This window comes from Salvia miltiorrhiza, chromosome 2 (genome assembly GCF_028751815.1).
Source record: "Salvia miltiorrhiza cultivar Shanhuang (shh) chromosome 2, IMPLAD_Smil_shh, whole genome shotgun sequence".
Classification (NCBI taxonomy): Eukaryota; Viridiplantae; Streptophyta; class Magnoliopsida; order Lamiales; family Lamiaceae; genus Salvia; species Salvia miltiorrhiza.
Genome location: NC_080388.1, coordinates 27,835,561 through 27,849,868, shown reverse-complemented (window position 1 = coordinate 27,849,868; position 14,308 = coordinate 27,835,561). Strand labels below are relative to the sequence as shown.

The 14,308-nt window shown below is 35.4% G+C and overlaps 1 protein-coding gene, 1 long non-coding RNA gene and 1 pseudogene across 4 annotated transcripts; 2 read left to right on the top strand and 1 right to left on the bottom strand.

Annotated features, from left to right (window-relative positions):
- Positions 1-9,140: 9,140 nt before the first annotated feature.
- Positions 9,141-9,677, top strand: LOC131007700 (G-type lectin S-receptor-like serine/threonine-protein kinase At4g27290). Its single transcript, XM_057934632.1, has one exon. It carries the CDS (start codon positions 9,141-9,143, stop codon positions 9,675-9,677), a length of 537 nt encoding a protein of 178 aa, XP_057790615.1.
- Positions 9,221-12,426, top strand: LOC131007679 (G-type lectin S-receptor-like serine/threonine-protein kinase At4g27290; annotated as a pseudogene).
- On the bottom strand, positions 10,789-12,800 carry LOC131007714 (uncharacterized). 3 transcript variants are annotated; one of them, XR_009096211.1, is made up of 5 exons: positions 12,526-12,800; positions 11,526-11,719; positions 11,325-11,450; positions 11,178-11,258; positions 10,789-10,878 (listed from the first exon to the last, which is right to left on the bottom strand). It is a non-coding gene; the product is annotated as an uncharacterized LOC131007714 (long non-coding RNA). The 3 variants fall into 3 exon arrangements; XR_009096209.1 differs by having other exon boundaries at positions 11,178-11,450; XR_009096210.1 differs by lacking the exon at positions 10,789-10,878 and having other exon boundaries at positions 11,154-11,450.
- Between the last annotated feature and the right edge of the window lie 1,508 nt (positions 12,801-14,308).

The following is a 14,308-nucleotide window of genomic DNA, read 5'->3' as shown; positions in this document are numbered from 1 at the left end:
TGTATGTCTTATCCTGAGAGCAGATAGCTGTATTTATAGACAAAACACACTCCTAGGGCACCAATAACTGTAGTGGGCGAATTTTACTCCTACTGGGCTCAGGAGACTTTGGGCCAGTCCAGAGATCAGATGCAAGGAATAAAGATGGGCCTCTAATGAATTAATTCTTATGATCAGCCCAGATCACAATTAATTCATAAGTATTAATTCATTCCACTAGAGAATCAATACTGACTTACCCCTTTATTACCGATGATGAGTCGGGGCTTGTATTTAGACTTATTAAATCTCCGTATTTAAAATATCCGACATCCATTAATTAATTAGAGCTCTGACAGCTTAAATTAATTAATCTCTTTGTAATCCTTAAGCAGTACCACTCAAACCTTATTATTGCGCCTGAACTTAATCAACCTGCAGGGTTTAACGCAATAAGCCTTATTGAGCTCCTTAAGAGGATGTCATTATCATATACCGGACACGAGTACTAATACAGATAATCAAATATCATATATTGACCGCTATCACCCAAGATACAGAGTACTCAAGTTAATATATAACTCTCACCCATAGTAAATCAAAGTGATACACGAATCAACATATATATCTGAAATCTTATTAGTATTAAGATTCTATTAAGTCACTGAGATCTTGATTCTTCACTTATGTTAGATAGAAGAATACATCTCACTGTGATCCTATCAATACGTTATGACGTACCAGTATAGACAAATAGTCAAGACAAACTATTTCCATCTATACTGCAGCCTAGACCAACGACTCGTCCTAGAGTCATCTCGGTTGTGATCTATTTATATCTCTTAAGTTTATTCCAATCATATGACCTTCTATGATCCGTTAATCACCATATAATCAACTTATGTAGAGATAAAGGACATACATATGCAATCATGAGCACAATCAGATAGGAGATTAAATAGTGAACACAGAAAATATTGTATACAAACATAAAACGTTCTTGCTTTCAGTATACAAATCCAACAATCCCAAGACCAAAGGCTTCTTCCTTTAGTGTGCAAACTTAGAGGGTGTTTGGCTGAGCTTATAAGCTCCTCAAAACAACTTATAAGCTGTTTATGAGCTTATAAGCTCCTTTAAAGTGTTATCACTATTCTGTTTAAGTAGTTCCTGAATTTGTAGTCTTCTCTTTTTAGCTATGCATTGAAATTGGAGATCTTAATTACTTTACTTACCGATGCACGAAAAATTGAAATTATGAACGGTGCCATAGGTGATGTCTATCACCTCATATCATATTGCTCAGAAAAGTTAAATACTCTCTCCGTCCCAACGAAAGCGGTGCGCTTCTTTTCGACACGTGATTTAAAGATAATAAAATTGTAGTGTAAAAGTATGTGAGGCCACATTGTTTATAGTGTAAAATTATTACCAAAAAAAAAAAATGCACCACTTTTATTGGGACGGCTCAAAAAGGAATATGCACCGCTTTCGTTGGGATGGAGGGAGTATGTTTTTTGAGCCTATCAGATTCAGAAGATTATCTAGCACAACATTTTTTCCCATCTTGTGGTTACTTGTTTCTTTTTCCCGTTACTAGCAGAAAGAACGTACGTTGTATAATGTTATTTTAATTGATAATCTATTATTTAAAAAATTTTATTAATTCATTACTTTTATTAGATAATTTATTGGATGAATATATTTATTTATAAGCCTTATCAGTAGTTATAAATATAAAGTATTTTTTTTATAGATTTGGGTGACAAATAAATGTATATCAAAATAGATTTATATTTTATAAATATAATAATAAATATATAATAGAGATAAAATAGACAATCTACAAATTGTGCCTTAAACTGTCTTAGGCTCTTTTTCTATTCGTATAGATTAACCATCGTTTATAAGAATAAATAAAAAAGGAGTCTAATGCAAAATTTTCCTTTTACATTAAAATAAAATAAAATAAATCTCATTATCTTTTGTCTCTCCTCTCTCATGTCATCAAAGGGGTATTATTGATCATCTATATATAATATAAAAGATCAGTATAACGTAACTTTTTACCGCCAAATTTTCTCTCTCCCATTTTCTCTAAATTTAACCAATTTCTCTCACTTCTAACCAACTACCCGTCAATCACTCTTTCTCTCTCTCTCCCTCTTTTTTCCTTTTTCTTTTTCTTTGCAAGTTTTTAATTTTCGTTTTGTTTTCTTTAATTTTTTTTACATTTAGAATTTTTATTTTTCCAAAAATTTATACATTTAAATTAATTAAAAATTTTAATACGCATATCAAATTAAATATCATGACATGAGCTTTAATTTAATTTATAATAGTATATAAACAAACTTTAAACTAAAAAGAAGATATTCAAATTAATTTTTTAAAAATTAATCTCTTTCTCTCTCTTATTTTATAAATGAAGTTAGTTTTCATCTTTTTTGTTATTTGCATAAAATATTTTATGAAATCATGAAAATTATGTACATTTTATTATGCAAGACTGCAATTATTTTTATTACTCTTTTATTTCAAGTTTTTATTTTATTTTTTCACTATATTCATGTTTTAAACTTGCATGAGTTTTTCATAATTTCTTTTTGCGTTATACTTATAGGTTTTTTTTATTGTTATTAGTGTAGAGAGATAAGGACCATCGTGCATTTAATTATTTTCATATGTTTTTGTCGTATGTTTGGATTGCTTCAATAGATTATTTCGTATTGGTTATATATAAAAATATGAAATTTAATGATATACAATTGAGTTTTACATGAGTTTTAATTATATTTTTTTTAAATCCAACTTGGTGTAGGAGTTTATATTGGTTTATTTTAGAATTCTTTAATCTAATAGAAAAAAATAAATAAATTCATAGATTTGTAATTTATTTTTCCAGTAAAAAAAAGTAGAATTGAACATATGATTTATATTTATTTAATTTAACAATATTTTTTTGGTAATATATATATATATATATATATAGGGTCAAGTTAAACAGAGAATTATTACTATATATTTCACTTTAAACAAGTCTATACATGTTACGAACAGATCAACATAATAAACGAACAGACGTATTTAGTAAAAAAATAGAAAAACTCGCCACCAGCAGGATTCGAACCCGGGGCAAATTGCTGTTCATGCGGTACATTGATTTGTTCGTAAAAATTGTAGATCTGTTTGTTTTTGTTTCACGAATTCTCTATTCTCTAAATATTTAGCATTCTCTGTTTAACCTTTCTATATATATAGGGTAGGGTTAATATAAAAACCCCTCTTAAGATGAAAACTAGGAACCAATTTAAAACCATTGATTTAAATAAAATAGAGGGCTGAGATTAAACTACATATGCACAATTTTGATTGCATAGATGCACAGTTTCAATTGCATAGATGCACAATTTCGATTTGCTTGAGTATTTTGCATTGTTGGTTTCAATTGCATAAATTGCATATTTTTTAATTGCACAGTAAAATATAATAGATGCATAGTTTCTTTTGTTGACTAAATCCTAACCACTAGATCTAATATTTAAAAGGTTAAGATTAGGTTCCTAGTTCTCATTTTAACAGGGGTTTTTATTAGAACATCTTCATATATATATATATATATATATATATATATATATATATATATAAATGCATTAACTTTATAAATTCAATACAGTATTCTCACATTCTTATGAAAAATATAATTTTCACAATAAGCAATCCATATATAAACTAGGCATGTGAATAAATTTCATATAATATTTGAATCCCCTTCTTTATGAAGAATGTGTATTAAAATATTTTTCATAAAATTTAAGGATATTTTTATTTAAAATTTACTAACCTCCTTAAATTTTTTAATCTGAATACCTCTTAATTTCGATGTCCATCGTGCATCGCACGAATGAGCGTATACTAGTTTACTCAAATGGCTAGTTTTTTTATACTTTTATGAATGTGCTTTATAAGTTTTAATATTTAGTTTTTTCGCTACACATTTATATGACCACTTAATTTTTTTTTTATTAAAGTAAGATAATTATTAAAAGTTATTAATACATATTATTACAACATTTTTCAAATCGTGGTGAAACAAAATAAGTTAAAGTTTCTGAATTAATTGATACTCCCTCCATCCCGCTATTCATGCCACATATTCCATTTTGGATTGTCCCAACATAAATGACACGTTTCTATTTTGGAAAATAATAACGGTCACTTAAAGCTTAATTAATTCACTAATTGTCTACCTAAATAAACCTCCCTAATTATTTTGCAACACACACTCTCCCTCTCTCTAAACTCACGCCCCTTCCATCTCTCTCTACCCTCTTCTCCATTCCTCCACCACCATCTCCTAACTAGCGCTGCCACCACCCTCCACCGCCTCCACACCCTCGTCGGCTTTGCCTAGCGCCGCCTCAACTCTTCGAGCCCAAACTCAAGGTCATTTCCACTTTGCAATCGTCTCTCTCTCTCTCTCTCTCTCTCTCTCTCTTTGCGCCTGAGTCTCCACCGCCCGCCGCCTCCCAAACCTTCCGCCTGCTCCACGCCGCCGCATCCTCTGCGCCTGCTCCATCCACCGCCGCCTCCTTCGCCTTCAAGTGAAACCCTAGCACCGGTGTTGCGCCAGATCTGAGTTTCTCCACTGTCGCGCCTCCACTCCCTCTGAGTGAAACCATAGCAGCGGCCCGACGACGGATTGAGTGTGACGACGCCACTGTTGTTTTTTGTTGATTTTGTTCTTGTTCCGGATCTCATTCTTATTCTTAATCTCATTCTTGATTTCATGATTTTTGTGGAATCTTATTCTTGATTTGATACATTTTCTGGAATCTTATTCTTGATTTTTGTTAATTTCGTGAATTGTTGATTTCTGGAATCTTTATTGTTGCTTGGTGAATTTTTTTTTTCCTGATATTTGGATTCTGGAATTTTATTCATAAGATTCATCTCCACCCTCTCTTTGTTTTGTTAATTCATTCAATTTTGTTACTTGGTTTTATTTTGTGAATTTGCCTGCATTTCATTTACAAGAAATAGCAATGATAAATATCCCTTAAACTCATTATTAAACATATTGTACACACAAACCTTTATCCTAATTTTCTTCTCCTTAATCTCCGTGTAAAAAAGTAATGTGTCATAAATAGCGGGACTGGAGGGAGTATTTAATACTATGACTTTTTTCTTTCATATATGCGTAGAAGTTCCAGAAAAAGTAAACCAATTTCAAACCTACCACGGCATGCATATGACTTATGCAGAAGAAAATTCAAAGAAGAATTTCTTTGATTCTGTTGCCAGTCTCGTCCAACCTTTGAATTTATTCAACTATTGACTTTTCCATTTCATATTTACTTTTTTCCGGTATTGTTCTTCACCCAAGAGCGATCAGCAGAATTATTTCTGGAGCTGGACATGTAATCAGATTTGAACATGGCGTTCTTCTTCTTCACTACAATCTTCTGCTCCCTGCTTCACTCCATCTCCTTACTGAGTTTAACAGTTGGAGCTGTTAACGACAACAAACTTATTTCTAATCAAACGCTTGTTATTGGGCAGACTTTGTGTGACACCCAAATTCAATTTAAATTTTAAATGAAAACGCATGCTGAAAAATCATAACTATAAATAAATATTTAACGAGAAAATAGTGAAATAAATTTTTATTTAAAACAACTTTACTCAAAATAACGTTTTAACTATAGCTAAATTAAAAACATTTGACTCGCCATTCGACCTTCCACGCGCCTCCGGCCTTTAAAACCTGAAAATGTTAAATATGGGATGAGCATACATGGTACACTCAGTGTGAGAACATGCAATTATTGTCCACGTTAATAAAATGGTCAACACATACGCACTGCACTGTACTGATAACTGAAATTCGCACGGTGGCATACCAAGGACTTTAATGTCCTGGACCCATTGAGCGGGCCCCTGGCGAATAGGTTGCAACCTTAACTGTAACATGAAATCGCATTGTGACATACCAAGGACGGTGAAGTCCTGAGCCCATTGAGCGGGCCCCTAGCGATATAACTGAATTTACAACACATATGGCAAACACATAGTATTAAAATGGACAAGAATTAACCACAACATGTACTGAAATAAATCTCACACCTGAATTTTGAACTTGAACTTCAACTTGAAAGCAAATTCTGATAATTCAAATTAAAATCCATGCCCTAGTCGCAGGGCCGGCCCTGGGCCTAGGCCAGGGGTGCAGCCGCCTAGGGCCCAGGGCAAAATAGGGCCCCCAAAAATTTTTTTTTATGTAATTATTATGTAGGAATAAAAAAAAAATCATATATGTATTGGGCCTCCAAATATAAAAAGAACTACATTAAAACTAGTCCAATCTTCATTTTCAATTAAAAAAAAAGTGGCCCACAACCACCTTTCTTCTTTTCCAATTCCACACGTTTCCTCCCTTTCCTCTTTTTTATTTTTTGACTTTGCCTCCTTTTCTCTTAATCAACATTTCCTTCTTCCCGCAACTCCCTACTCCCAACGTCTCTTTTGCAATTCCAAAGGAAAAGAAATTAAGGAAAAGGCAGCCCACCGAGGCACCGACCAGAAAATTGTTTTGCTTGTAACTCCCTACTCCCAACGTCACTTTCTTGCACCGGCCACCGGCGGCGACCACCGAAAAAAGGCTGCCCACCGGTCACCAACGTCACTTTTGAAAAAGGATGGTTCTTCTTCTCATGACAATTTGAATCCATCAAATGAAAATTTAGACAATGAGGAAAATAAAATTGATGATTCTATTGACCATAATTTTGTGCCAAATGTGTCTAATATTGAAGAAGAAGAAGAAATTGTTACTCTTACTAAAGAAAAAGAGACTATTCCTCCTATTGATATCTATGATCCTAGAAATTGGAATAATCTTGATACCAAAGCAATAGACATTTTAGTTGAAAAAGGCCCTATAAGAGAATTGAATTGTGAGTTTCCCATAGATAAAAATTCTAGACATTTTTCATATGCATATTATTCTAGAAAGCTTAGCAATGGTGAGACTAGGGATAGAAAATGGTTGGTTTATTGCAAATATGTTGATAAAGTATATTGTTTTTGTTGTAAGTTGTTCAAATCTATTAGTAATGTGAGTTTGTTGGCAAATGAAGGATTACATGATTGGAAACATATTAGCCAAAGACTCCAACAACATGAACTTAGTGTTGAACATATGTCTAATATGAAGACTTGGAATGAATTGAGAATGAGATTGAATACAAATGAAACCATTGATAAATATGTGCAAGATGAAATTATGAAAGAGAAAGAGCGTTGGAGACAAGTTTTACATAGAATATTTTCTGTTGTGAAATGTCTAGCTAAACATAATCTTGCCTTTCGTGGTTCCAATGAAAAATTATATCAAGATAGCAATGGTAATTTTTTGGGATTGATTGAAATGATTGCAGAATTTGATGTGATAATGCAAGACCATGTTAGATGTGATATTGACATTTTTATATGTATTTATTATATAAAGGGTCCTTTTATCTTATTTTGCCTAGGGCCCCTGAAATGTCAGGAACGGGCCTGCCTAGTCGCGCTGCACCTAGTCAGATAAATTCAAATAATATAACGTAAGGGCCTAATTAAACTTTAAAATAATACTAATAGTAGTTTAAATCTTAAGAATTTATTATCATAAAATTATTTGAAAATAATTGGTCTAATGAATCAAATAATAAAATGTATGCTTCTTTAAAATTTGAGTTGGGATTTAATAAAAATAATCAGGCCCAACTTAATAATGCAATTTAAAATATGAAGTCCAGCCCATTTAACATAAGAGCCCAACAATTAAATTAAAACCAACCCTAGGGCCCAAGCCCAAACTTCCAACTCTTGCCCTAACTTAAATCCTACAACTTCAACACACACTCCACACTCACGCAGCTCACGCCCCCTCCTCACTCCCTCTCGGCCTCCTGCCTGCCGCCGCCACCGGACGGCCGCGCCGTCGCCGGAGGCCGGCGGCTCTGCCTCCCCTTCTTCCTATCTCCCTCTCTCCCCTCACTTCTCGCCCTCTTCCCTCAACTCTCTCCCTCTTCCCCTGCCCTTGTCCTCGCCTCACCAGCCTCAGCTGCGCCCCTTTTCTCCGGCGACCCCTGCCGCCACCTTCTCCTGCCCATCGTCGCCTTCACCGTCTATTTCCCTCCTGGCCGACAGCAGCACCACCATCGCCGCCCCTGCGTCGACAGCGGCGCCGCCCAGCCGCCTCCTTCCTCTGTCCGACCAGAACGCCGAGACCTAGCGCTGCCGCCCCTGCCCCTCTCCGTTGGTCGCCGTGGTACAGGCGGCTCCCAGTGGCGCCGTCTAGTCACAGCCCCTTCATCCACCCCTCATCACTACTCTATTTCTATATCCCTAATTTCATTCTATGTGTTTTAGATTAGATGAATCATTTCATTAAATCCGAAATTTGGGTGCCTGGGGTTTCTGAAATTCAAGGTGTTACGTTTTCAATAAGTATCTCTGTGGAAGGCTATTTGCTGTATCCTTTCAAAATAAATAGAGAATATCTGCTGTATTGAAACAAAAACTGTAGAAAGAATTAAATAAATTACCATTTGAGTCGAAAGGAATGGAACAAGAAGCTGATTGCTGGGTTTTTGAGTTATTTTCAGAAAATGAAATAATTTAACATTGGAAAAACTGAGGCGGTGGAAAACAGAGGTGATAAAGGCTGATGTTTTAAATAAGAAGGCCTGAAATGGTGCTTGCAGCTCAAGACGTGGCTGTAGCATAAATCAGATCGTGGCTGATGGAAATAAGCTTAGAATTTGTGGTTAAAATTTAATACAGATCTTGGCTAAGGAAGAAAAACACGTATTGCCTTGATTTTATAAAATGTTATGGGCTTAAATTTCAGCCCAAGGAAAAATATATAAATAAAATACACATAAGGCCCAATATAGAAGATTTGCAAATGTTTATTTTATTGGCCCAAATATGACTTAATATTCTTGAGCATAAAATTTTATTGCTAAAGTCGTAATATGTAATTTAAATTTATTTATCTAATTAGGGGCGGGACTAGATTCATCAATTCATCACAAACTCGACTAATGTATATATATTAATAACTCGAAACTATAATAATTTTCAAATAAAATTTGCAAAGGAAGTAAATGGTTTTGGGCTGGGATACTTTGGTTTCTCAAAACCAAGTTTTTGAAATAGGTTTTTTCTCACCTGGAAAATCTCTAAATAGATTCTTGGGAATATGGTACACGAGCACACTTGAAGTTGTAGTCTGGGTTGCAAACAGAAACGATCCCATCACTGCCTCACATGCACCACTTTTCATGCTTTCCAGAAATGGGAGTCTTGTTATAAGCAATGACAAAAGCATTATCTGGTCCGCGAGTTCATCCGGGGTAGCAAGAAATCCAGTTTTACAGCTGCTGGATTCTGGAAACTTGGTTGTTGTAGACAACACAATGGAAGGCTACCTATGGCAGAGCTTTGATTATCCAACTGACACCTTCTTGCAGGGGATGAAATTGGTCGATGATGCAGATTCAGGTGTGGAGAGATATTTGACATCATGGAGAAATGCTGATGACCCTTCTCCTGGGGAGTTCATATTCAGGATCGAAAACAAGGGCTTGCCTGACATGGTGACTCGAAGAGGGACGGTGAAAGTATACCGAATGGGAAAGTGAAATGGGTTATATTTTGGTGGTGGTCCACGCTTACCCAATGCCATGTACAAATTTTTTCCCGTTTTCAGACAAGAGAGGCTGATATCTGCAGAAGAGCCCTACGACAGCACGGCTGTCGTAAGAGTAACACTAGATCCATCAGCTACAATCATGCGCCATACGCTGAATGCCCAAAAAAACAAATGGAATCGTGCATTCACATTTCCTCAAGATACATGCGATGAATATGGTATTTGTGGTCCTAATAGTATTTGCAAATCTAGGACTGACAGCCCAGTTAGATGCCAGTGTTTCAAGGAATTTGCCCCTAAGTTTCAAAATTATTGGGACCTTCAAGATTGGTCGGGTGGATGCACTAGAACTACACCATTGAATTGCCATGGTGAAGATGGATTTCTAGAGGTTAGAGGGGTGAAATATCCTGACATGTTGAGTTTTTGGTTGAACAGAAGTATGAGCCTTGATGAGTGCAAAGCTGAGTGCTTTAAAAATTGTAATTGCACTGCTTATGCTAATCCATTCATTACTAATGGAGGTAGTGGCTGCTTGATGTGGTTCACTGAACTCATTGATACCAAAGAACTTTCTACAGCAGATAGCAAGCAGAATATCTACATCCGTGTGCCAGTTTCTGAACTAGGTATCTTATTCCATAATTACCATTTCTTAACACTATCTAGATCAGCATATCTCAACTCTGAACTTAAGATGGAGACTAGAGATATATTTCACATTACATGTATGTTGTGAATCCTAGTCGTTTCCATTAAAGTAGTAATCAATAAACATATTTTCTGAGCTAGGTAACTCATTTCTTATTTTCCCTATGTTACTATCCATAAGAAATTTAGATTAGCATATGTCAGACAGAAAGCAAGATGCAGGATTGTGATAAAGTAACCATCATAAATATAAAGCTGATTGAGTTAATGACATGACTAGTATGACATGCGTGTGTACATGATATGCTATTAAGTAGAACCAAGAGGGAGTGAAGGAAATTGAAAGTAAATGTAGAAGTACATTTTATATGTGTTGTGTAAATTAGTATGGTGTAACTGTAAAGTTATCACCCACGAATTTACCTATAAACTTGAAAATCCACACTGCAAGCCGGATGACATCTCTGTCCTTATCTGGTGTCTGTGCCCCTTTAGTCCTACAGATGGAAGCCCAGAATGACATTGACTTATGAATTTCCCTGTAGATTCTAGCACGGGTTTAGAGGCGGAGGAGGAGGAGAAGAAAAGGCCTATGAAATTAATACTGTTATCAATTGCTTCTGGTGTTCTCATCTCAGCTTTTATCAATGGAGGTGTATTTTTAATGGCAAGACTAAAGACGCGAGGTAACAATTCAACTTCTGTAGTGGACTGCTCTAAATAATATGATATAGTCTATTATTAATCAAAGCATAACTTCGAGCGAATACTGAAGCATTAGTTAATTTTCCCTTTCGCTTCATAGAAGTGAAAATGAATAATGAGGATCTAGAATTACCTGTGATCAAAATGGCTACTATTATGCAAGCAACAAATAATTTCTCCACGGAAAACATGATTGGAGTTGGAGGATTCGGTCCTGTTTACAAGGTAATGTACTAAATGAAAAAGCTGAAGTCGAACAACAAAAATATACTTGCCTTACTTGTAAACTAACATGCATAAGCAGGGGAACATGCCATCTGGAGAAGAAATCGCAGTCAAAAGATTATCCAGATGCTCACATCAGGGTCTCGAAGAGTTCAGAAACGAAGTTATGGTGATTGCAAACCTTCAACATAGAAACCTCGTTAGACTTTTGGGATGTTGCATTGAAGAAGAGGAAAGGATGTTAATCTATGAATACCTGCAGAATAAAAGTCTTGATCTTTCTCTTGTTGGTATACTCAGATTTATCCTTCATCTTTTTCTTGTGCTTGTGAAATCCCATACTTTCATCATTAACATCCACATGGTGTTCAATCACTTGCAGATCAATATCGGAGAACACAGTTGACATGGCCTAAGCGTTATGAAATTATCATGGGAATCGCCAGGGGACTGTTATATCTCCATCATGATTCAAGATTAAAGATTATTCATAGGGATCTCAAAACGAGCAATATTTTACTAGACGGGAATTTAAGTCCAAAGATATCAGATTTCAGCTTGGCAAGAATATTTGAAGAGGATCAATCTCTTGCTAGAACAAAAAGAGTTATTGGGACATAGTAAGTTTTCTCTATATCATCAAATTACTTCATTATTACCCCCTCGCTTCATTCTTTTCTATGGTGGCCTTAAGATCAATAACTTTATGCAGTGGATATATGGCTCCCGAATATGCAATCGATGGAAAATTCTCGGTGAAATCTGACATCTTCAGTCTTGGAGTTGATGGATGAGTGTTTGAATGATACATTTGCGGAGTGTGAAGTGAAGAGATGCATGCAAGTGGGATTATTATGTGTTCAGAAATTTGCAGAAGATAGGCCAAACATGTCATCTGTGGTTTCAATGTTAGGAAGCGATGGAGCAATTTTGGCAGAACCAAAAGAGCCTGGATTTTTTATCGAAAGAAGTAGCAGCCCTGTGGGAAATTATAAATCACCAAATTTTAAGTCGGAGAATGCAACAATAACCATTACTGACTTGGAGGCCAGATGAGGAGATGTACCTCTCTCTCTCACCGAGGGAACAATCTAACTAATTTGGAGAAGAACTCAATTATTTCATTGATATATTCAATATTTCAACCCTTCCTACTACGAGTAGCTGTATACTTTCTGATCTTATAATAAGTTTCGTAAAACAAGAGAATGCTGCATTAAAATCTGGAAATCGAATTTCGGGGGTGATGGCCGCACCTTGGGGGCCAAATGCCGGCAAGATGCCAACCGGGATCGGACAACTGAGGGAAGGTAAACGACGCGCAACAACGGTGGAGATCGACGGACGGCGACGACTGAAATAAGACGAAAATGCGCGCGCGACATCCGCTGCTTCTCGCTCTAAATCTGATCGCTTTCAGTGACAGCTCGAGATGCTCAACAAGTAACTGAATTTGAATTTGAGGGTTGGGCCGAAATTAGGGTTCTGAATTCTAAATTGAGATCCCCCAATTTGAAATCCTTTTTTTAGATAATACCTCAAAACTTTCATTTATTATTGAAAAAGGTAAATCCTGAACTATAAGAAATATCGTCTAAAATCCCAATCTATTGAGTTGGTATCAAAAATATCTCGCGTCCAATTTTCGATCACCATAAATGTTATGTGGCTCGCCGGATGCGATAACGTAATTTATATTCTATTTTTTTAATGACATGGCATAAATCGACGTCGTTTTATATCATGTCGTTTAAAAATAAAAAATTAAAATCGACGTTGAAATTTGAACTAAACCGTGATTGAACAAAAAAATGCAAGAAAATCAGCTCAAAAAACACATACGAAATTAGTTTAAAAATCACATTGCTTCATCTTCAACGCCAACTACAAAAATAACAGAAAATTGATGATAATACCTCGTGCATGTAGCTTTTATGTCACGACCGCACTTGCTAAGGATAGCAAATTCGGGAAAACCGCGACTAAGGGAGGGAATTTAGGAGCGGGATTTAGAAAGGGGCATATTCGGTTTCTTGATGACTTGACTTGTATAAAGAAATCAATCGAAATATCTAGAAATCAATGAAGGCCACAAGGGGACCGTACATAATATTATTCAAAGGGGTACTCAACGAGTTTGAGTACATTATTAAATAGTACATATTGTTTTGACAGATAACATAATGTCTTAGTAAAATCAGTGTTTGCAGCGGAATAATAATTTGAATATATGTATGAAGACATATACTCTACTCTGAGGTACTCGTCCTAGATTGACAGAAGCTCCGCTTGCACACTACATCCTCGATCACCGCTCAACCTGCACATTTAAAAATACATGCAGGGCTAAGTACAAAAGTACTTAGTGGACACTTGCCGAAATTTACATACATGCATAATATTTTATTGTCAAGCCTTTCAACAGTAGTAAAATACGAGGGTTTTCCTTTAAAGACTCGTATTTACCAAACATAATATCATTTCTTTCATCAATAACCCGCGCAGGTATTTTATATCATTAATCACCATATCAGTAACTCGTGCCGAGAGGGAGGCCTCCCTCTACGGACACTATGATCGGCCAACCCGCTAGATGACTCACGATCACAAGGTGTACACTAATTCCGAAGGGATTTGCGGTCCCATCCAGAATCCGAATTCGATTAACATCAGATAGGCAATTAATAATAAAACATAAAGCATTTAGGCATTGACAATATCATTTAAATTCATAAGCATAAAGTCTTAACAATTCTAATATATAATTTTAGTTTATACGTAGAAAGCCTACCTGAATAGCAGACTCACGGTTTAGCTCTAACTCTGGTGCTTGACCTTTAATTCGAGAAAATAAAATAAGATTCTAATTCTCGAAAAATCTCAATAAATGAGGATGCGTGAAAAGATTATGCATGACTCATATTCCTTTAATTAAATTATGAGATGCTAATCCTATTTAAGAAATTAAGGCTCGTCTTATGAGGTCGGATTATTAATCTTTAATAATCTACTCATCTTAAAATAATCTAATTCACTTAC